General features: G+C 42.8%; 1 protein-coding gene across 6 annotated transcripts in view; it reads left to right on the top strand.

The window, feature by feature from the left end:
- Positions 1–24206, top strand: part of oxr1a (oxidation resistance 1a) — a 263359-nt gene that overhangs the window by 189466 nt on the left and 49687 nt on the right. For all 6 annotated transcript variants that reach the window (XM_028581694.1, XM_028581695.1, XM_028581696.1 and 3 more), the window contains one exon: positions 12552–12634. In XM_028581694.1, coding sequence (XP_028437495.1) covers positions 12552–12634 — 83 coding nt within the window. The remainder of the gene's footprint in view (positions 1–12551; positions 12635–24206) is intronic.

The raw sequence follows: 24206 nt of genomic DNA, 5'->3' as shown, positions 1-24206 counted from the left end.
TTGAGCGTCCATATTGATAATACAGTACATAGTTAATTAATACTTTAGTTAACATCCTCAGTAGCCTGACTGGTTGTGGTTAATATATCATTATAATTACAGGGAGACAGCTTAAGTGATAGTCCTTTTCATTCAGAACAATGTGATTTGTAGCAATGTTCCACTCTTATTAATACCTTTTAGTCTGCACCGGGTTTGTCACTATGGAAACAGTCATGAACACGCTGTCAGAATATTAATTGAAGTGAGTGTGTCAGCATTAACACACCTCTGTACAGGCCTGTGTCTGGCTATTAATGTTGAGAGTGGGGAAAGAGAATCTTCTTGCAGTGTAAAGAATTTAAACCACATTACCAGCGACACAACGGGAGTGTGATTAGCCGACATGGGGAGAGTGTTAATGAGAGGACAGAGCAGATCAGGGCCTCCTGTTCTAGCATGGACACACACACACACACACACACACACACACACACACACACACAACTGCAGTTCAGCAAAGTTTTCCATAAAAGCTGAGTGGAGTATAGACTGGTCTGTGGAGGCTGGCAGTGTAATATAGAGCTGAGTGGTACTGAGAGTGTTGGCAAAGGGATGTTGCCTGTCACACGGTGTTCTCTGTGTTTAAGTTGACGGCTCCACTACACCCAAGTATTGTATATTCATTACAATGGAAAGGCTACAACTTATGCGCTATAGTGGAGTTCCACAGCACTTATGGCCTTGTTTCTTGATACAGTCCTGTTGGCACTTTTCCTCTATTCAGTGGTATTCATAAGTCTTCTCAGACAATGGGGCTGTTGATTAAGAAAGCTGACGTTTGCTGTTGTTGGCATGATACATTGCCTTTATCATCTTGCAACTTACAATTGGTGAAGTAATTAGAGGATCCATCAGTGTAATTACTTTCCTACAGGTTGGAGACATTCAAAGCATTAAAAAGTCTTTAGAAAAACAGCCCAGCTTTATTGAATGCGATCAGGTCATTTAAGACTGGTGTATGCCACACACAAGTTGTAAGGCAACACACACATTCATTTAGCAGTCAGCCTTTAAAAACATAATGCTCTTTTTAATATTTCTTGGAGTCAGTAGTTGTGTTTTTACGCTCACGTGAGGTGGTTTTTGTCTTTGTCTCAGAAAAAGAGTTGATTCGCTAAATGGTATATGGAAACACCTTTGGCAAATAAATTCTGACATGCGTAGCTAACATTTAACTCACAGGACTTATCAGCTGTTTCCACTGTCTGCTTCTTCCTGGATATTCCCATGGCGTGTCTTGGTCTCCAGACAGCATGAAACATGGCTAATACCCACAGACATGGAAGAACAACTAAAACTTTCTCAATTGAACCAAATTCCTGAAGACCTCTGTTTTTTTCTTCTTCTTGTAGATGGCAATTTGTTTTGTTTCCGGTTGGCAACCTCTACTTCTTCTACTGTTTACTTAGATAGATGACAGCACCAACGTCTGACGAAACTGTGCTGTAGTCTAGTTTGTTTGCTCCAAATCAGTTGATGGAAATGTGCCTAATTCGCATTTCTTTGTTTGTGACATTTCAAAAGTGTGCTTTAAAATTTGCTTGCAAATGGAATGGAAAAACAACTAATGACTGTATAATAAGATAATCTAGTTTCATTTTCATTAAATGAGGACTGTGTGTGTATGCAGCCAAAGCAACATTTATGAGATTACTTTCTCAAACAGCATGCTCTTTGTAGCACCAACCACACACCGGCCCCAACACCAGCATGACTCTAGACACACCATCAGTTAACTTAGCCTCTCGCCTCTCTGAATCAGACTTTCTTCATTCTTTTCTTATGGTCTGAAACGATAATGTGCTGTAGCTTGCCATACAAAATAGATGACTTCCTTTTGAAACGTACATCTTCTCCTCACTTTAATGAAGTTGTCGTGTCCACCTGACCACTTGGTGTTAAGATAACGGCACCGCCAGCTTAGCTTTCCAGCCAGAGTTGGTCACTGTGTGGTAGTCAGCACTTTCTACTCCTGTTTTATTTGAGTAAGCATTCCACGGACTGCACATACTGACTGTTGACAGTCTCTATTCACAGACTCTTGACTTCAAGTCAGAAGTAGCGACTCTCAATCTGCCCCTCTTAGACCAACACTGGCCTACATGTCGGGATAAGAGCATTCACCGAATATTATATATATTCTGTGTTATGCTCGTGTTTCTTAAAGCAACAGTAAGTAACGGAGTCTTTATATAAGTGAAGCTTGATGATTTTAATCATTACCAAATGACCCAACCATTTACCCAATCAGATCCTGAGATTGCTGGCTTTGAAATCCACCTTCTGACCCTTGTCCTCCTCTTAAACTTTCATACAAGTGGCTGTGTCGCAACACATTTTGCTCTCAAGCCAGAAAAGCAAATGGTAAAGCAATATTGTTTTGTGTTGTGTCTTAAATTCTCTTTACCTGACATTCATATTGGATTTCAGATTTAATAAGCTAGCAAGCCAATTGTGTTTTGGAAATGTGACTGTTATTTCTGTCCATTACAGGCATCATAAACTGTGCCACGGGGCTGTTAATGTTGTTCAATTTCTTTAACTCCAACACATGTTCAATTCAAAATGTACTTAAGGTGCATTAATGTCCAGAATCCCCACAATTGTGCTCCCTCACCCTGTTCGAGGAAATGTAACAGTCGAAGAACCTGTGATACATAAGGTGTAGTTTTACATACAAGGAGCTGTACACAATAAGTAATGGATACATTTTTGTGTTGATTGATTTAATTGTTTAGTCTATAAAATATTTGAAAATGAAGCTAAGTGGCCCTTGCAACTTCTCAGAGCCTGAGGTGTCCTTTCAATTGCCTCTTTTGTCTCAGCAACAACAACAAATTTAGTTTGTAATGATACTGTATGAGCTGCAAACATTGCAAAGTGTGTTTTTAGTGGTGTGGCTCTCAGTATGGCAGAGTCAGCCTGTCTGTCTGTTCATTGAGAAACAGTTTATGGGTAAAAGCAGCAGGCTCCCTAAATAAAAAATAAATACCTGACAAATCAAGATACTTCATCACTTTAATGCAAATATCTAACAACAAAGTTGGCAGCAGTTTTGTTCATTGATTTGCAGCATTGCCTACAATGGTCCAATACAATTACCTTTCATGGCATTTAGAATCACACAGATATTTCTCTTGTCAGGCTCCAAGTGATGCGTTTGTGTCCAAACAGCGAGAAGCTACTGGCAGCTACGGCCGTGGTTTAGGTGTGTGTGACGGCCGTTAGTTCACTTTTTTTAAGGTGTCTGCCCTATTCCAAACAGTTTCCAATGATGGCTTCTCAGATGGTTATGTTTAAAAAACAATCTGGCGCGTCAGGTTACCAATACAATACTGTGGACAGTAATCAAAGGTTATTTTTTGTCAATCGACTAATCAATACGTCAAGTAATGTTTCAGCACTAAAATAGGATGCAACATGACGCAAATGTCCTTAAACATGAGCACAGAGTTGAATCAAGATGTCTCTGATACATTTTTAGAAAAACGCTAACTAGGGCTGGGCAATATATCGATATTATATCGACATCAATATATGAAGCCAGTTATTGTCTTAAATTTTGGATTTCGTAATATCGTGATATGACACAAGGTGGTCATAAAGGCTGCATCACAGTAAAGTGATGTAATTATCTGAACTTACCGGACTTACTACGTATTTGCCTTTACCCACCTAGTCATTGTATCCACATTATTGGTGATTATTTATCAAAACTCTCATTGTGTTAATATTTTGTGAAAGCACCAATAGTCAACCCTACAATATCGCCGCAAAATGTATTTGGTGAAAAATATCGTGATATTTTATTTTATTTTTTTTTTTTTATATGGCCCAGCTCCAACGCTAACTATTCTAAGCTTCACAACACATAAGGGTGGTATGCGTTGCAGGTCTATTGCATTAGATCTCACAGGTTGTTTCTGTTATTGTGTCCAACCCCCAGAGGCGCGGGAAGTCATTTTCAGCAGGGGGTGCGGGGTGCTGGGGGGTGCGCAGAACGACTCTACCTCTGCTTCCAGCTGAGCAGGCATCAAGTATGCCTTTCCAGTTCAATAAACCAAGTACTGCCATCTGACTCACACATCGCAAGACAATGTTACAATTAATTAAATCATTCCAAAGCGTTGTATGGCTCAAGACTATGGCAATATAGTATTCACTAAAAATCACCCAAGCAGAAAGCAATTCTGAAACGTGATTGACTGAAGATACAACAATGCCATCACACAACACAGCTGAGTGCAGGTTGTAAAATAACAGTCACTAAGTCAGCTGGCAACTTCACAAACTGCAAAAGCCAACATATAGGCTACTGCACTTGACCACTAAGTCTCACACAGGCCTAAAGCAGCATCACAAAACTATGATGCAATATGTCTGATATGCATGGCATTTCAATAAACTAAACAAAATATGTACATTATCTGGTCACACGGTCACAACAGATTATATTAACCTACTCAATTTATAGATAGCATAATAGCTCTTACCTTTAGAAGTTCTAATTTCTTGTCTTTGCAAAGTCGCAGATCAAATCCTCAAAGTCCAGCTCCCTCAGCAGCTCGCTAAACCCTACTACACATGCGCTGCTGTGTGTTGGGAGCACTTTACAGGCAACGCAACAAATGTCTCCGTGGACAGTGATCTAGAATCCACTCCCGTGGTACCCGTTTCACCGTTGAGAATGTGTCGGGTCAGTGCCTCGTTAGTGAGAGAGCGGGTCTTTCTGCCGCCAGCCTCGTCCCCCCTCCGAGATGCTGGACATTTAGCCGCCCGATTCTGAAAGGCTAATATCCCTCTGGGTATAACTTCCTCCCGGACGGTCTCTGTAATCGGTCCCCGTGGTGCAGGGTCTTCAGAGATGATGGTACCTGAGGGGCCGTTACCTTGTTCTGTAATGCTGATGACCGGCCTCATCTCTGTCTTTTTCCACAACAACTTCGCTAAAGTTAACGTTAGCCACCGTTAGCTGTGGCTGAGTGTAGCTGGTAGAAGGCAGCGATTCTTCCAAGCTAACGTTGGCTAGCTCCTCGACATCCTCCTCTTCGTCATTCCCAGCTCTTTTTAAAAAGCTATTTATTCGCGGGACATTTTTATAGCAGCCGCTTCTTTCTCTCTCTTTTCCACACTTTCACTCGCTGATACAACCCAATCTGACCGGGGATCAGTTACAAATTAATTCCACTCTTTCAATCTCAACTCGTTCTTAGAAAGCTGATCTTGGATCAGTGCAATGTAAACAACCTGCTATATGCCCACCCACTTTATCTTTAGCCAATCTACACAGTGCATGCGGCCTTCTCCCAATCATTACATTAAACAACTTTTATTTTATTCTGATTGGATAATTATCACCATAATGATTAATGCCCATTGGGTAATACGGGCTTGATCGCAGTTTGCCAACAAGGGGTGCTGCCACCAACAGGGGGTGCTGCAGCATCCCCAGCACCCCTTCTTCCCGCACCTATGCCAACCCCTGTGCCATGCCACTGACTCTGCCCTTCCCTCCCTCACAAATGTTTAAGTAAAGTCTCTCCAGCTCTCTAACTAGTCCTGCACAGCACCTGTTTAGTGGGGCTGTGGTGCAGAGCTCTTGCCTCCCCAATTGTTTAGGGGTTTTCTAAAAATAACATCTGGGGAGGGCTGTATAGCCAGCAGGCAGGGAAAACAAGGGAGCGGAGGGGAAATTGGCTGCTTGTGTACTGTATCAGACCATGAGGGAATGTTAGTCAGATAGTTGTTGACTCTCCTATTCCCTGCCCGCTTCAGTTTGTCACGGCTATGTACAAAGTGAGGGGAACTATATATTTAGCAGCTGTGATTCATCCTCAACAGATTGGGCGGGTACAGAACACAGCACCACTTTAGAGTCCAATCCAGCCACATTTGCATTTAGCTCTGGTCAAAAATGATTCAGATGCCTTGCATTCCTTGGCAGCTGTTAAGTGTAGCCTACAAATTCCCAAAGGTTTACAAAGTGTCTTTTAATGGATGTTTCATTGTTTCTTTTTTTCTACGTAGTTACAATTAGCTGTGAAATAGATGTGTGAGTTATGGTGGTTTTGTTCTTCCCAAGCTCTTCATAGAAATGTCCTTTTAAGAAATCTTCAGTGTAGAACTGGCTTTTACATGTTGATTAGGATATTCCTATGAGGAGTCTTTCCTTGGTGTTTATTTTGAGTGTAAGTAAGGACAGAGAGGGAGAGAAATCTCATGAAGCATTGAAATGATGGATGTATACCTTTTAAGAGACTTTTTAATAACAGATTTTCTTATGTCCTCAATAGGGATGTTAATGATTAACTGTTTAACCGTTGACCGATTAAGCAGTTAAAAACATTATTAAAACAAAAATAAAAAGTCATTTAAAAAGGTTTTTGCATATTGCAATTGCGATATGATTCACGATATTGGAGGGAATGATCTTTTTGTATCATTATTCTCATTTTCATTGAAAAATAATAAAATTGAAAAAAATGTAAATGATTATAGTGCGATTTATGCGAGACTGTACCAAACAAAGATGTCTTCTTTAGTGTGTAGGATACGATGTGTAGGCCAGGATGTCTCTGCAGCGCCACAATGCTTCATTCAGAATGGTTTGACACGTATATTTTGCCTTTAACAAATGTTGCAGCCCCCTCCACCCCCTGCGATTTGGATATTGCACTAGTCCATATTGCAATTTCGATAAAATTGCGATTCATTGTGCAACCCTACACTCAGCAGGGTGTTTATCACAGTTTTCATGTCTCAGACCCAGGCAGTGTGGTGGGCCATGACTCGGACACAGCCTTTGTGACCCATTTTTCCTATAAGTTGCTCCGATAAGCGTGAGTTCTTGTGACTGTTTATATCCCTGTTTGCTGAGAGGCAGCCTTTGTTTTTCCTGATACAGAAGCTCCTTTCAGCATCTGAGCGAGTCACACAGCTTCTCTCACAGCTGACCCAGTGTAATTGTAATTCAGACCATTAATGAGCCGAGTAAAATGTCCTTTATGGGAAACGACAACAGTAAAACAGCTTACACTCTAGCAACTGTTGTTTTACTTGGTTGAATAACAAATTAGATATAACCTCGGCTCCCCTCTGTTAGAAATTGTTTCCACTGTGCTGTTCAGCAAAGATAACTGTGTTTACTTTATCTGGATTGGCATTGGCCACAGGTCCTTTTCTTCACACTTTGTTCCTAGGCAGCCTCTGCATCTCCAGATTTTGCCATTTTGAGCATGTGACATCATCAACGCATGACATGCAATCTGTTACTTATATGGTACAAAGGCTGTGTATCAGGACAGGAAAAATCAAAGTTGAAATACTATCCATATGTATATTGACGGGTAAAAGCATGCTTGACTGAAAATTGAAATTCCAATGCATCACAGGATGCGGATGGATCACATGAAACAAACAGGCCGTAATTTGCGGACTTAAAAAGTAGCTACTTTCTTTAGAGGCAGTTCTTATTTAGAGACAACAGATGCTTCTGGTTTCCTTTGGAAAAGATGCTCGGTGCTGAGCTCCGCTGTGTCTGGAGTGTGAATAAAATGCCAATTTCTTGTGCCACCATACATGGTGAGGTTTAATTTTAGACCAATCACGGGCTCACCATGTGCAAGTTCCCCTGCAGCTGCTAATGCATATCTGTTTTTCTCTTTCTCTCTCTGTCTGTCTTGCTCTTCGTACATCACTGTCACTCTCTTCCACTCCTCCTAATCTATATTATTTGGGAGTCTGAGGCATTTTTGCCTCATCCTATGTTTACTCTGATCGTGCTCAGCCTGCACCAGTTCAGTGTTTACAGCTGTGTATCAGCACGTCAAGCTACGGCAAAAGCAAAAAACACGGCACAAATCTTTGTTGTCTTTCCAATTCTGTAGCTAACAAAGTGTATCAACACCTCCGCTGTTTACAAACCGAGTCAGGTTACTTGCCGTCTGCCACACTGGCACGACCTGCAATTAAACAGAGACACAGTGGATTATATTTCATAACAGGAAAGCATGGAATCACAGTTATGACGTGTTGCCTCTAAATAGCAACTTAAACGCAATCATCCACAATCCACAGCTCCAGTTGCTATTGTCCCACTGAAAGTAATCATCCTGCCAAGGTTTTCATTTGGATACTGAATAATTGATTTGGCACACGCCCACAGAATGTGCAGCCATTGTGTTTTTTTCTCATCACAAATTCTTACCCAAGATAGTGCTATGGCTTATTCTATGCACTGCCCTAGCTAAGTAGTGTCAACTAAATCAAATATCACGATACAGTATTATTGAGATTTCAAACATATTGTAATATCATGTGATATATATTGCAATTTATTACCTTATTTCCAACTTAAAATTGTGTTCCTAAAGGAAAACTTTGTCAAAATCGGTTCTATATAAAAAAAAAAAATAGATTTCTCTGTTTGAAAAAAAAAAACCTTTGCTGCATCATCTAGTAGTGGACTGAAAAAGCAATTCATTTTATTAATCTAGTACCAAGAAATGAAATTCATGTGAATGTGCAATTTATACAATAGAAGATTGATATTTGGCGTTCGTTTATCGAGTATTGCCCATGGAAAATATTGCGATACTGCGTTGTATTGATTCCGCCCCCCCCACCCCTTGCCTCCATAGTGAATGAAGTGCAAATAATCTGGACATGGCATTTGGTCCTATTTAAAGATAACACACACAAAATGCTGTTAAGAAAGGAGCCCGATCCAAACAGACCTGATGATAATTAGACCCGATCTATATTGCAGTCGATCTGAACAGAGACAGAACGCTAACGCAGACATAATAATATTGTCGGAAGAACAAATGTAAAGTCATGTGAACTAATTCCAAAGATTTCTAATTATTCTATACGCTTTAAAGACTTCATAGATATAACTGAAGTCCATTTTTCCCCTTCTGCCACCCAAAATAAAATATTCTGCAGCCAACTGTGAGATATTTAGATAGACAATAATAATTTTCTATTTCATATTTATTGTTTTCCTTCAAATCTTTTCTCCTGCAGTGATTCTGATATACTACATGTAGAGATGTCCCGATCGCAAGTATCGGAGCCGAGACACGAGAAGAAAATCAAAGATTGACTATTAAGCACAAGAGCCATCACTAAGTTTAGTCTTCTTTGTCCATTGGGGAACTTGGTTGGGGGTTTGCTGGGATCCTAAAGAGAACTGTTTTGGTGAGGTAGAAGGTAAATCTATTAAGCTTAAGACATAGTTTAGTAATTTTTGTAAACCAAAAACCAGTGAGCAGCTTTGTTATTTGAGCAAACATGTATCAGATCGGTACTCGCTATCGGCACATATTCATTACTTAAAAAATCTGATCGGGGGGTTAAAAAAGCTGATCAGGACATCCCTAACTTCATGATCAGAGCTGATAGTGGGTTCACTTTAATCCTCTCAGGTATTAGACAAATCAATACACAGACCCCAGATCTGTGACAGTAAACAAGAACCTAACCGACTGAGTAATGTTAGGTCTCGGTCCAACGTAGGTCCTAGGTTTTGTTTCTGTTCTCAGATCCAAGTGGGTCCATGAAGACCACTACCTCACTACTGAGACATGCAACCTGTGATGAGGGCTGGCCAGAAGCAATTCTTTTGTATTACGGAGTCACAAGCCTACAGGGTCGGGTACCACTGCTCTAATATTTCTCTAAAATGGATGAGTGCACTTAAGTGCAGTCTTTAAAACGGAGAAAATAAAACATCAAAACTAATTTATAATGATCCAACATCATTGGTGGTATCCAGTCTCATTTGACAACACGAGTAGGAAATCCATATATTTGCTAGCTTAATGAACACCACCAACAGTATCGTCTTTACTAGACTGATATTTACACCTGAAGCAGCTCGGATTCCCCCTCCCCTCTCACTTTCTGCCAGGCAGTCCTGAGCCCCAGAAATAGCAACACTGGTGTATGACTCATGTTTCGAGCTATCAAAGATGCCTGATGAGACACTGATAAAGGGACACATTAGTTATGTGCAACACCAACAAAAGGGAGATGTTTAGGAGAGGCATCTGAGGGCACCGGGTCAACGTATGACCGACATAAATCCTTCACCCAAACTCGGTGACCTCATCCGATCAGCTCCCTTCGTGGCCCACACACCGTACACCTCTGATCAACAAAGCCTTGTAAATTATTCCTCAAGCCCATTTGTCCATGCGCGAAAGGCATGGACAAATGAGAGAAAGTCTCAGCCCTAAGTCAAAGGCCGCCCCTTTTCTAGATCTTCTTCATTCCCAAGAGTCCCCTTCCAGTTTCTTTTATCTCCCATCATTTGCTTCTGTCTTTCATCTACTTGCTTCAATATTCCATACAGCCTCTTGCCTTCATCTCCATGCTTTCTCCCAACCTCACCCATCCCCCCCAACTGCTTCATGGGCCTTCTTCCATCCATCTCTATCACATCATAATTATTTTACTCTCAGACTAAAACACCTACTTGCCAGCGGTATACTCCTCTTCTTCTTTATCTTTTGCCTTGATTCTCCCAACCATCTATCCTGGATCTTCACCTCTGCCTTCTGCCCCGTCCTGTACCTTCTAGTACCTTCCAACCCTTCAAGGTCCTTTGTCAAAAAGTGGGAAATTTAGCATATTTCTATTATTTGTAATAGGGGTGACCCCGAATATTCAATGCTTCGTTCGAAGATTTGACTGTGAGATTGGCAGTTGAATCTTCGCGGAGGCCTAAAGCCCCAGTTCAGACAAACGATTTGTGACGAGACCAGTTGAAACTTGCAACTACTTGCATCGCGCCGTTCTGCCGCGTTATGTTTGCGATGAGATGAGACGGTGTATCATCTTCATAGGAACGACTCTTTGTACTTCTGTTCTAAGTTCTGGCTTTCAGGCTTTTTTGTAGCTGGATATATCATTTATTGCATCAATATGAACGTGGATAACGTTAGTGATAGTGAGATGCTTGCTACAGTTGCATTTCTAGTGATAAAGTGGTGAAAATGTTTTATTTCTTGGATTCACTGCTTTGTTCTAACGACGCTCGCTCTCTTCAGTCACTCTCTAGCTTGCTCGACCACGTTACCGTGCTCGCCGGCGCTCGTTGAAGCTTCAGCCATCCTCCGGCCCAAAACTCTAAAATTTCTATAGTTATGAAACAAGGATCATGCCATTTTGGCTATACGGGAGTGTTTAAAGGAACACGCCGACTTATTGGGAATTTAGCTTATTCACCGTAACCCCCAGAGTTAGCCAAGTCCATACATACCCTTCTCATCTCCGTGCGTGCTGTAAGGCTGTCTGACGGCTCCAGCGGCATCAGGCCAGCACAGAACATGGAGGTGAATGGTTCCAGTAATCCTACTGCTCCGAATAAGTGAGTGTTGTGATTTATAGAGTCACAGCGTGTACAAAAAACAACGTAACATGAGACACAGCCATCTTCTAACCGTAAACAAACCGGGAACTATATTCTCAGGCGGAAGAATATAGTACTTGGGCAGAGTGATATGCTCGCAGCAAGCCTGTCTGAGAATATAGTTCCCGGTTTGTTTACTGTTAGAAGATGGCTGTGTCTCATGTTACGTTGTTTTTTGTACACGCTGTGACTCTACAAATCACAACATGTAAATAGGAACATGTTGGAGTTATTTTGTCACTTTTGTCACAATTGGGAGCAGTAGGCTAGTTGGAACCAGTTACCTGCAGGATCTGTGCTAGGCTAAGCTAATGCTGGAACCGTCAGACAGCGTTACAGCACGCACGGAGATGAGAAGGGTATATATGGACTTGTCTTACTCTGGGGGTTACGGTGAATAAGCTAAATTCCCAATAAGTCGGCGTGTTCCTTTAATGTCTGATTTTACATAGAACTACCTGTTTTCTCCCAATAAGTTAACATGCACATTATGATTCAACGATCAGTCGACCATAGGCAAGACTTGACAATCTATCTCAGCTGCCACTTCCCCGTGCTACATCACCGCCTTACCCAACCAACACGTAGCACTGAACCCTCCCTTCTCCCCCATCCACCCTCCAGTTCAGCCCCCACTTTCCTTCTTAGCACCCCTCGCTTCCCAACCGAATCTATCTTCCTCTTCTCCGCTCGGGCTCACATCGAGAGCGGTGGTGCCCTGATGGAGGTCAGCCTGGTGTCTTTCTGCCGTGAGAGACAACCGGGGGATGAAGGCAAGGTGAACTGCTCTCAACGGCTGTCACTGAGCTGTATGCTGGGTGAGTAGGAAGAAGGGAGAGAGAGAGAGAGAGAGAGAAAGAGAGAGAGAGGAGGACTGTGCGATCGAGGGAGAGCGAGGGCAGGAGGGTAGAAGCAGAGAGAGAGGGAGAGAGAGAGAGAAAGTGGTCCGGCGCTCACAGCTCACATCGCTGGCTGGCTGGCTCACTGTTGACGAATGAGCTGTCTACCCACGGGGCTGGGAAACGGCAGCTTGTGACAAGCTGGGGAGAGGGGAACATGAATGTAATGCGTACCTTGCCTCGCTTGCTTTCAGATACCGGCCAGAAGAAGACTCCAGAGAAGAAGGATGGGAGGCGCATGTCGTTCCAGAGACCCAAAGGGACCGTTAAATATTCTGTGAGTAGCGCACAAGCAACTCTTTTCTGTCTTAATGTTGTTATGTGTGTTGACGCTTTTCTGCTCCCATGCTGCTGCTGCTGCTGCTGCTGCTGCTCTGTGTGTGTGTTTGCGGCTGCTGCTGCTGCTGGTTTCTGTAGCTCTGACTAGGTCCGGTGATATTCCAGCTGTAGCTGTTGTTGTTGTGCGTTGTGAAGGCACCGTGTCCGACCATGCTTGGTAGCTCATTAGTGAGTGGGGAGAAGTATTTTGTAGATTGTGCCAGTGTAACATGTGTACCTCATTCTCCAAGTGTTTACATTAAGAGGACTGTGTGTGTGCGTGTGTGTGCACAGACACAATGTGCTGTATCTTCTGTGTCCCGTGCAGCAACGCTCAGCTCCGTTTTGCATGTTGATGTATAGAAAAGGATAGAGAGGAGTTGTAGCAGCTCTGTGCGTTTCCTTCAGCAGGATCAGACCCGGACAGACAGGCAGGCAGGCAGGATGTGTATTTGTTTTTCCATTTGTTCTCTGTGCCACATATCGGAGAGCATTCCACCACAGAGCTTTGCTCGCCTATGACCTTCCAACTGCGTTGTCATTTCTATTGATTTAGCTGTTGTGTATGGGAAGAGGAGGGGTGTGAGGAGAGGGAGAGAGAGAGAGAGAGAGAGACTCTGGTTCCCTGGCGTGAGCTGAAAATGGAGCCTGTCTCTGCTTTGCCTGGTTGTGTTCTTCAAATGACCCTCAAATCCCGCTGCAGTCTGACTGCTTTTCCTCACCGCTCTCGCCGTGGCAACAGCGAGGAGTCTCTCTGCTCTGGCGGTCTGCCTGTCTGCTGAAAAGAGAGGAAGAGATGATGTGAAGAAAGAGAGAGGAAAGGAAAGGCAGGAAGGGAGTGAGAGCTGGGTCTCTCACTGACACTACACTCTCTTCACCCAAACTCCAGCTCCAGGAGCCGCTGCGCTGTAGCTTTCACTGGAATCGTCTCCCTTTCTCCCTTTCTCCTGTCTCACCGACACCTCCAGACACACCAGCACCGACACCTCCAGAGACACCAGCTCCACCTCTACCTCCTCCCCAACCTGTCTGTCATCCAAGGCCTGCTGATTGACAAGGCCCTTGTTTATCTCCCAGGCACTTTTAACAACCTAAACTGCTCCAACAGGATATTTGTCAGAGCCAAAGCACTGTGTCATGGCCCTGATGTGACCTGATAAGGGCCCCAGCAAGTTATCAAGATCAACATAAATGCTGCTGGTGTTTATGAAAAATAGGGAGAAATGTAGTGTTTAGTTTGGAGAAAAAGGTTCATATCTCAATCACAGAGCATAACAATACTGTTCTTGTCAGCCATCACTCTCTCTTCCTCTTTCCTCCTTATTCCCCCCCCCACTAGTTTGTTGTTAGTGTGACGGATGGATCGAGCACTTCCAATGATTGTGTCCTTAGTCTGACATGCTGCAGCGGCTTGTAGCAAGGAGGCTCGGGGCCACAGAGTGTGATTAAGACGATGTGACCAAGCCTCCCCTACACTGTCAGAGACACATGGCTGCCACTGTCCCAGTGATTGAGAAGTGGCTTTATCTTAAACTCATCTCCCATGCCGGAGATGGCCAGTGATGTTTCCTTATTTCGCTCGCCAGCAGATGCGTTTTTAATCTACCGCCCAGCGGCCACAGGAAAAAGGAGGGTTTCCTCTTATGCCGCCTTATCAATACAATCTCTCTCCCTCCTTCCCCTCTCTCCCCCCTCTATCTCACACACAGGCTTCTTCCTTTTTCGTATTGAGAAATAACCTGAGCAGCTGCAACCCTGCCTAGACACTGATAACGCACGTCCATTCAGCCACGTCCACCTATTGGCTGACCTGCATCCAATTAAAAAAGTGTTTGAAGTCTGTGGGAACAATAGAGATAGTTGAGCAGACAGAAGGACGCAGACAGAGAGAGGCAAAGAGCAGCACAGAGGTGAGCCGTTCCCACTGAGTGGCTGAGAGGACGGCCAGTCAAAGTCAAACTAATTGAAGATCAGAGAGTGCAGGCCACACATATCTATCTCCAGACAGACACACCACGGACAGTAGATGCTCCAGTTGGGATGCTGTTTTGGATTTGCCTGATCTTCGGGGATCCGCAGGGTGTCTTGACTAACAAATAGCTACGGATAGGTTTAAAAACAAATCTGGTTTATTCAACTTGGGTGGTAGTTTGATAGCTTTAGAAACTGATGGGAAATGCACACTTGTTCTAGTGAGGTGATTGCTCACAGACACACATCAAAAAAAGAATGGGAAAGCCTCACACTCATATTTTTAGTTTTGTAGCTTTGGCCTTTTCTATCTGTATCACTTCTCTAATAATCATGAAACGGTGATAATTCCTCTGACAATAATTGTAATATCAAAATCTCATATTGTGACGTCCCTAGTTCAAGTTTAGGCACATTATTTTGTGGCCCACCCAAATAATAATCCCTCACTACACAGGAATCCTGTGCACACAATTATGGTACTTATAGTAGATAGAACCAGGAAGTTGGTCTCTAAACCATAATGGATGTTAACAACAAACAATTTGGGTAGTGATACTGTTCACCTTCATTTTCTTCCAACTATATTAGGATAATGTGAAGCGTTTGTTTAAGACCTGTCTGATCAGGGCATCATAGTGGCCCACTTATTCTAAGACACTGACAATGTGATGATAACATCCCCTGATCCACAGTTCTTTTCCTGTCACCTCTCTACTGCTTGCTATCAAATGCAGGCATATGCCCCTAAATAATAGTCTGGTCATTTTTCTAACCAATAGCAGACATGGCCAAAACTACAAAGATGTTTCAGTCTGTTGCAGTGCTCTCAGCAGAACTGGCACAGCAAAGCTCTCATTACATTTTGTATAGTGACACTAGAGAGCAGTTTGATGGGAAAGGCTGTCTCGATTCCAGTTCGTAGGCCGGCGAAGAAAGAAGGAGGTTGTCAGCATTCCTGGTGTTGTCATTCTGGCCAACAACATGATCAGTCAGACAGCGTTATCAGCTGCATGGGGTTGTAATAAAACATTGGTCATGGCCCTCAGTCATTAAAAACATGCTATCAGATGATGGTGATTACATTTTGTACAGACATTCCTGGTGCCCTGATGACTTTGGTGATCCTCTGATGTTTCCTGTAGCGCCACCAGCAGGTCAAAGTTGTCACTTATCCTGACTGTGAAATATCTCAACATCTACTGAATGGATTTGTACAGACATTCATGGTTCCCAGAGGAAAAATCCTGAAGACTTTAGTGATCCTCCCCGATCGTGGTGCACGATCACCGAAGGCTTGTATCATGTGGATGCGCCGACAGTGTTGTTAGAATTTAGAATTCCTAATTGGGGCAACATAAACTTAGCATTATAGCTTTCACAAATATTGGATGGATTACTATGACATTTTTAACACACATTTTTACATTAATCAGGATGAATTGTAATACGTTTAGTGATCCACCAATGCAGTGGTTCCCAAACATTTTCTTCAGGTTTCTTTCTATATCCTTGTCTTGAAACAGAGCGGAGACAGACAGACAGACAGAACACCTGATGCGCCGCAACCAGCTGTTTCTTTGTAAAGAGACGAGACAGAAAGAGAGAGAGAGGTGCGCCACTATCAGCTGTTTCGCCGCGAAAGGATGGTCAACAAAACAACATTGCATTGTTTAGACTGGGAGATTGGCAGTCAAATAAGGCTCCTTAGATCATATTGTAGTCACCCCTACACTTTTTTTTTTGTCTTTGCTTTAGTAGTTTTGGCATTTTCTGTAGCTTCATCGTCTGCTTTACGTTGGCAGTCTTTTCACAAACCTGTCCATGCTTTGCTAGCAGTGCAGCAGAACCATAGCCTGACAAGCCAGCCCCACATCAAGATGTTGGGTCTGGGATCTCACCATTGGCAGGGCTCAATCCGAGGGGCGGGATAAACGGTTGTCTTTCAAATTCCCTCTGCACTCATAGCCAACCAGAGCAACGCTAGTTGACGGATTAAACTTTTGCCTTATCTGGTCGGCAAAACTGCGAACACATCTTCCTTTGTTTAAGAATGACTTCAGTGCCGTTCTTTGTTCTTTTCTCAAAGAAAAGCTGAACTCCATGTCTTCCAGAGTCACGGCCAAAGCAGATTCTAAAGACCACTGTTCGCCAGCAGCAGCAGCCATCTTCTTTGTTTTCAAGTAGCAGGGAATTCACGCGGATCCGTCGCAACTCTGCCGTCCTTATGTTAAGCCCCGCCCACCGACTCTATACAAGATGTGATTGGCCTGACTAGAATTTGGTTTTTCCAGCTCGCAACGGAGAGTTGCTAGACTGACCCTTGTTGCAAATTACATTTGCTGCCGCTAGGGTGCGTCTAGATTTCTAGGCTAGCAGAACCATGCATCATTCATTTATTTATATTTAGCCTTTGCCTCGCCCCCCTTGTCATAGCTCCAGGCCCCCTTAAGGTGGCGTGCCCCCCAGTTTGGGAACCACTGCCCTAATGTCTCATGTAGCGCCATCATCAGGTCAAAATTAATTTGTCCAATACTTGACCAAAATACTTGCAGAACCAATGACATTCCCATCAGCCTCAGCTTTATTTTGTCTAAGTAATAATTAGCAAACCTTGGTGAACATGGTAAACAGCCTTACATCAGCATGTTAGCATTTTCATTTTGAACATGATAGCATGCTAGAATTAGCATTTGGCTCACCACACTGCTGTGCCCAAGTACAGCTTAACAAAAAACTACTGTATATGAAATACAGTTTGATCCAGATGTGTCACAATTTACCCAGATGTGAAGAACCACCAGTCTGCAGGTTGAATGGATTTCTGCTGGGCTTAGAGGAAGTGCTGTGGGCTTTAGAGGACTTGCGGACATTTGATGAGTCATATGCTGAGCGGCAGGTGTGTGTGCTTGTGCAGACCGAGAGAGACACACACATCGACGGCGATCTTAACTCCGCACCCTCCTGACAATCAGTCACTCTGATTGCATTATTCACCGCTGGGTAGGCGAGGGGATCCCACTGTTTCAGCTCTTTCACAGCTCCCTGTCTGAGAGTAGTCTAAGTCAAAGGGTGATGGAGAAATGATGGGATTGGAAAGGTGTGTGGATGGCAACGTTAAAAAGGATGGAGGAGGGGATGAAGGGGAATGCATCTATCTAAGATAGAGACACTGGATGGGTAGATGAGCAGACTAAGACAAGGCCCAGATGTCAGCATCTCACTCTGTTCCCTTTTTGTCAGAGCATTCTTATTTGAACTATTGCTCCGGCTCCACCTTCATGTTTGAGCCTGTGATTCTTGTTTAAAGATAACCAAAGGGAAAAACTTGAGAGACGAAACATTGTTTTCAGATGTCTTTTCATTTTTGGTAATGTGTTGCTTTCCATAGGCAATAAATGACTTGTTTTTATTTTTAACACATTGTGTTAACAAACGAGGGAACTTCTCCAGTGAAATCAGCCCTTAGCCGGAGGGTTTGAGCCAGAGCGTACCCTTGTAACAATGACCCTTTTAAAACATAAAATGTCCCATCACTACAGCCTTCCTGCGCCCAATTGTCCCCCATAAAGCCAAGGGCAGTATCAGTGCTGTTAGCAGGCTTCTCATTTTCAGATTTGATAAGATATAATACTTTGTTAGTTAGCCAAGCTACAAAATGACTTGGCTGTTAATTCCACTTTTAAATGTAATGATTAGAGTAATGAAAAAGTAAATTTAAGTATCCCAATGATGTTGCTATTAACACTTAATATGAACTACAGTAAATTGGTCTGGTTTTTCTAGATACAGATGAACTTTGAAGTTGACTAAAATATTTGTCAGCACAACAATTTAGCCCAGGTGGAATGAGAATACTTTTTCTGTTTTTAAAATCCATATGATTTCATGATTTCTTGAAGAAACAACATGTGTTCATGTCTATCAATTATCCTGTCGTTGTAATGTTATTTTGTAGCCCTCACCATGTGTACATGTTTCACTGTATTGTTTATTGTCCCTCCCAATAGAAAAGTACGTTGACCCTCTCCCACAAAACCCCGGCTCAAATACTGCCTAAGCTTTGGCATTTCAAAGTTGAAATAGTGCTATCTCTTTTTGCTTTGCGGCTTCTTGCGTGTCATTAGATCCCTGCACATGTGTTGGTAGATCAGTGGGCAATCTAACAAAGCCTGAAGCATGAGGTCAACGCCTGACACAAGGAGGAAGAGTCAAACATAAAACTTGAAATGGACAGAATGATGTGACTTTCTCTCCCGTCACTTATAGAGAGTCTAAATTTAGTTCTGCAAACGATCAGCAAGGCTGTGGTCGCACACAATACACATGCCATTAGGGTAGTAACGACATAGTTGCTATGGCAACTGTCACGCTAAAGCTAGGCTTCATCCTTCATTATAAAATGAGAAGCGATAGCCGCTATAATATGGCATTATGGGTGATTAAACCGTACACCGTAGAGTTTTATTTCCAGGTTGATGACGACGCAGTCGATTTATTGTGAGGATTATGGTTTGAAAAAAGAATTAAAAATAAATTTCATTAAGAATCTGAAAAGGGTCCTTACATAAAACTGTGGATCAGCCAACAGCTGTGAATTGTTACCTTTAAACAGATTAAACAGAATCTGTAGCTCTGCATCTTATTTCCTTGGTTTGTCTTTTGCAGTAGCACTCATCGATTTGCACTCATGTTCTATACTTAAAGTTCCTACCAAGATGCCAGTGGACTCTTTAATGGAGCTATTAGTCTTCGGCTGTCCAGCCAACTGCCCTTGTTGAATCTGTGCGTTGTCTCCTGTTCAACAAGAGTGACCATTAGCTAGATGTCAGTCACTCTCAAGATGGCTGTCACGGCCTTACTCTACCCTTCTGCTCAGAAGGACAGATGTCGCCCTAACGGGAAGAGGCTTAATTATTCATCCCCAGTTTGAGATGAATAATGGGTATTATTGATCTGGAGGATAGGAAGATAGGGTGTACCTGTCATTAGTGTCTATGATCCTGATTGTGATTACTCTCTATTTTCCTTTCCCTCCCTCCCTCCCTCCCTCCCTCCCTCCCTCCCCCTCCCTCGTTCTGCTGTCAATGTGTCAATAACAGGTCTTTATCAGTGGGTCACATTTGCATGTCCCCTCTCCTCTGCCCCTTAATTGAGTTAGAGATAGCTCCTCTTACAGTACGATCAATGGCTGCATCTCTTAGCAGTGTTTTCCCTAGGATTGTAGAAGACTTAGGCGAACGTATTTGGCGGGGGGTTAAGGGGTAATGTGTTGTTTTTCAATTAAAAAGAAATGCAATTTTACACATCATGTTGGACTGTTTATCACTATACTATATATGTGTCTACAATATTGGAAAATCTAGAGAAGATAATAAATAAATCTTAAAAGACAAAACTCGCTAAAGAAGTCCACTGGGGACCAACTACAATTATTAGATCTGAGAAAAGTCTTTGTTTGTTTTGATGATTTTACATTAATTCGCCCTAGGTGCTGCACCTAACCCTTATATTGGCAGGGAAACCTGTTATAGGTTGGTGGAGTTGCGTGTTCATGTGTCATTTTTGTGGTCCCTTGGTGGTTCTGTGACGTACGACGCTGCTTGTGTTGTGAACATCACGTGCCTATGTAGATGAAGTGATTCATTACGCTTTAAAGGCAAACTTGAATCATACTATTATTACACCACGTTTAGTGCCAAGACCAGCCCACCACCTGGCTTTGCCAATGTTTACTGCATTGAACAGCAGATATTTTTATCCATATTCATTGGCTGCGATCCTGATACGAAGAACTACCAGAACAGCTATTTGATGCAAGAGCCATCAGCTGTCATGAAGTCAGGGTAAGCTTTAAAATATTAACGTTTGAGAGCAAAAAGCAGAGGATTTGTCAATATAAGCCTAATATGTGACCTTATATTGCAGAATGAGTGTTTTTGCAGCTGTAAATGTCCTGTAGCCCTGAATGTCCTGCAGGTCGGCTTTGTGCTGAGCAACAGAGGAGCTATAAAGCTAAAAATAAATAGTTCATGGAGGAGACGGTAGCTAATAGCACCTAGGAAGAATCGATGCCCTGTGCTGAAGCCGCCTGGAAGAAAGGCTCTGACTATACGTGCCCCGCCTATTATTAACTCCTTACGTTCAAAAAGAAGGACAACTCCTCTTGTCTCCTAAAACACGAATTAATACAATTTTAATTCATTTTCCAGTCATAAAACACTTACAGTAAGACTTTATAGAGCTGATGAGATGACAAATCATCAGGGACCTTAATGATGTCATTAGATGTTGGAGAGCAGTTAAGGACACAGTTTTAGGGAGATGTTTAAGATGGGACACATACCTATTTGTACTAGTGTAGAAGTTTGGTATCATTTCGGGCATTATTAGTGGGGTAATGTACAAGATACACTCCTGGATCCATTAGCGCCTGCGCTAAGCTATTTAGCTGATAACGCTACTCTACGCTAACTCTCCCAATGTTCGACCCAGGTGAAAAAAGCTTCTGGGGGGTTGTTTGGCTCAAGATCGTGGGGCAAAGGACCCTAGGGTGAAATTACTCCAAGCCATCACTTTAACTTTGTGTGTTTCTACATCTTAGACACGTTGCTATCTATATCACACACAGACAAGCTTGGTCTGTAATGCTTGTGACGAATACCGTTCATTAGGGGTGGGCAATATATATCGTTTACGATAATATCGTCATTGTTGTGTTAACGATGTGCAAATTGACATTATCGAGTATGTAAATTACTTAGAAAAAAACACTTCAAAACACGCATTGGAACGCTACACATTCACTAATGTCAACAAAGATGGCGGCGCGCAATTGTGCAGCGGCTACTAGCTCTCCTGTCGGTGTATATTTATACAAGTACAGCCACACTTAACTAATCAATAGGACTACGATACAACACAGCCGTTACGAGAGCCTTCCAGGCGGCTCATAGCATCCCGGAGGACACAGCCAGACCGGGCACTGCAGGTGGTTGTCGGCGCTAGCACGCCAAGCTAGCTACCGGCAGGATGAGAAAATAACTCAGACAAGACCAGAGGCGGAGGACTGCATTTTTGTGCACAATGAATGGAGTACCAAAAGCAGGATCGTTGTCCAGCACGGCTCACCTGACCTGGAGCCCTGTCGGTAATATACAGGCCATTTTATTTACTACGAAAACAGCACACTGCCGTCTACATAGCCCCCAATGCTAACGTTAGCACAAGTTTGGCTCACTGCTAACCATAGTGAATACACTGCAACACAATCACCTGGAGGGGACTTTTACAAGGCGTCCTTAAAGTCTGTACTCCCCCAGCTTTTTCCAGCATGTAGATTGTGTTACTAGAGGGAAGAACACACTAGACCATGTTACTCTAACATCAAGAAAGATACAGAACTGCTCCTCTCGCTCACCTGGGCCAGTCAGGTCACATCCAACTCCTGATCCCAGCATAAGTCCCGGTCAGGAGGACTATACAGCCCAGTAGAAGGACTATCAGTACCTGGCCTGACTCTACCCTATCCCAGCTCCAGGACTGCTTCCAATAAGGACATGGTTGTGTGCAATATGTTACAGAACAGAGCCCTTTGTTTATTATTATGATTTCCTCTTGCTTGTATGCTGCACAATTTACATTACAGCAGAGGAGAACAACTGAATGTGCACTCAGAGTTCAATGCTCCTACACTAGTTCGATTAGTATTAGTATAGTAGTATTTTGTCTTTGAATTGTTTTTACATTTTAAAGAAAATAAATAAGAACTGTTTTTATTCAACATTGTGCCCATTATTATCATCAGTGATTAAGTAACTCAAACTTTTAAAAACACATTTTTAAAGGATATCATCTAATTATCGTTATCGTCAAAATCTGAAAAAAATATCGAGATATAATTTTTTGTCCATATCGCCCACCCCTACCGTTCATTTCTAAACCTGACAGCCATGAGCTTTGTCCTTGTCTTCACTGCCCTGGTTGCTCTGCAACCTCCATTTAATTTAATCTTAACTTTGATCAAATTATTAAGTTAAATCTGGCCTGATGAACAAGCAGTGAAGCTATAAGGGTATCAAATAGCATTTTGAAATATGAAGGATGCCTTCTAATTTGATTTGTTTCTAGGAACTGATCAAATTAACATTTGATCTAGCAGGACAATTTAATCATCTCAACAAACTGCTGTTATTGTGTCTCTCCACTTTGACCCTTCAAGGAGATCTGTCTGTGAACAGGGCAAAAATAGACATCTGGATTAAAAGGCAGTCTGTGTGAAGCATTGGCATTTTTTCCTTGTCATTTGCTACACTAACTGAGGCCTACGTAAGTTAATGCTTTGTCGCATATTTATACTATACAATCACCAGCAGCATGGCGAGGCACTGAGCGTCTGTTCTGCGCTGAGCCCTGCACGTTTGGAATTTTTTTCTCGTCGCTGAGAGTTGAGAAATGTTCAACTTTGGGTAAAAGACTGCTGCGGTCGTCACTGTCACTTAATAGGTGGGGACAAATACCAGAAAAACTACTTCCGCGGATATTCAGTATCCTAGCAACCTGACTCAATCAAGGCATAAAAAACAGCTGCGCCTCAAAAGCGTTTTCAGAAGAGCCAACCCTAACCCTTAAGTTACCAGCTAGCGCTAGCTAGCCAGCTTTGTTGGCAGAATGCTGAACAAAACATTTTTAGGCGACCAAAACTTTTTCAGTTAACTTTGATGAAGTGTAAACACACAGTGCAGGGGTTAGCATTGCTAAGCCTCTGTCCTGATTGACAGGTCGGCGCGTAGCCATGCCCTAAACTAAGCATCCCCTGCTTTATCGTCCATTTTAAAATAAATGGGACCATAATTTACAAAATGAACACAGTGTTTCCTTTAGGATTTTCCTTAGCAGTGGGGGCAGGTCTGTCCGAACAACAACACCCCCACCACCCACCCCATACAAAATCAACATAGAGGAAACACTGTTAACAACATGCTGTATTGAAGAAGACGTGAAACTAGCGCCTGAGGCCCTAAACTTGTTAGGAAAATGTTTACTTAGGCAATAAATCAAGTGAGGAGGCCTCTTGGTTGCAATCCATGATAATACAAGTTATTTAGTTTTTAGTCAACGTAGTATGATTGTCAGTGGAAGTCTAAACGTTTGCATTTGGTCCTCACCTCAGTTTAATCTGGTAACATCCATTTGCAACCAGTTACCTGCCTAGAGTGGTCAGTCTCCACCCATCCCATCATCATCTGCAGTGTACTTCTGCTCACTGTGAAACTACTATCTCCGTCAGCCCTGCACAGCATACCCACCCAGCCCATACTGCACAACTCATCCCTGCTCTGCCTTGTTCATTGTTGTCCACAAAAATGTCTCACTTTGCTGAGTCATGGAGACTGTATCCCAGCAGCGTAACTGACCTCAGTGCTGATGAATGTGTTGCCCCAGCAGGTAGGGCATCCAAACCTAGTGTAGCCAGCAGTCTGGGCCTTGGTTTAGCACTTAGCACACTCTCAACCCAGTGTTGTCTAACCTGTGCTCTGAGACGTTGTAACAATGTTGTT

Source organism: Perca flavescens, chromosome 6 (genome assembly GCF_004354835.1).
Source record: "Perca flavescens isolate YP-PL-M2 chromosome 6, PFLA_1.0, whole genome shotgun sequence".
Classification (NCBI taxonomy): Eukaryota; Metazoa; Chordata; class Actinopteri; order Perciformes; family Percidae; genus Perca; species Perca flavescens.
Note: the sequence above shows the minus strand (reverse complement) of the source record. Positions and strands in the feature narration are given on the sequence as shown.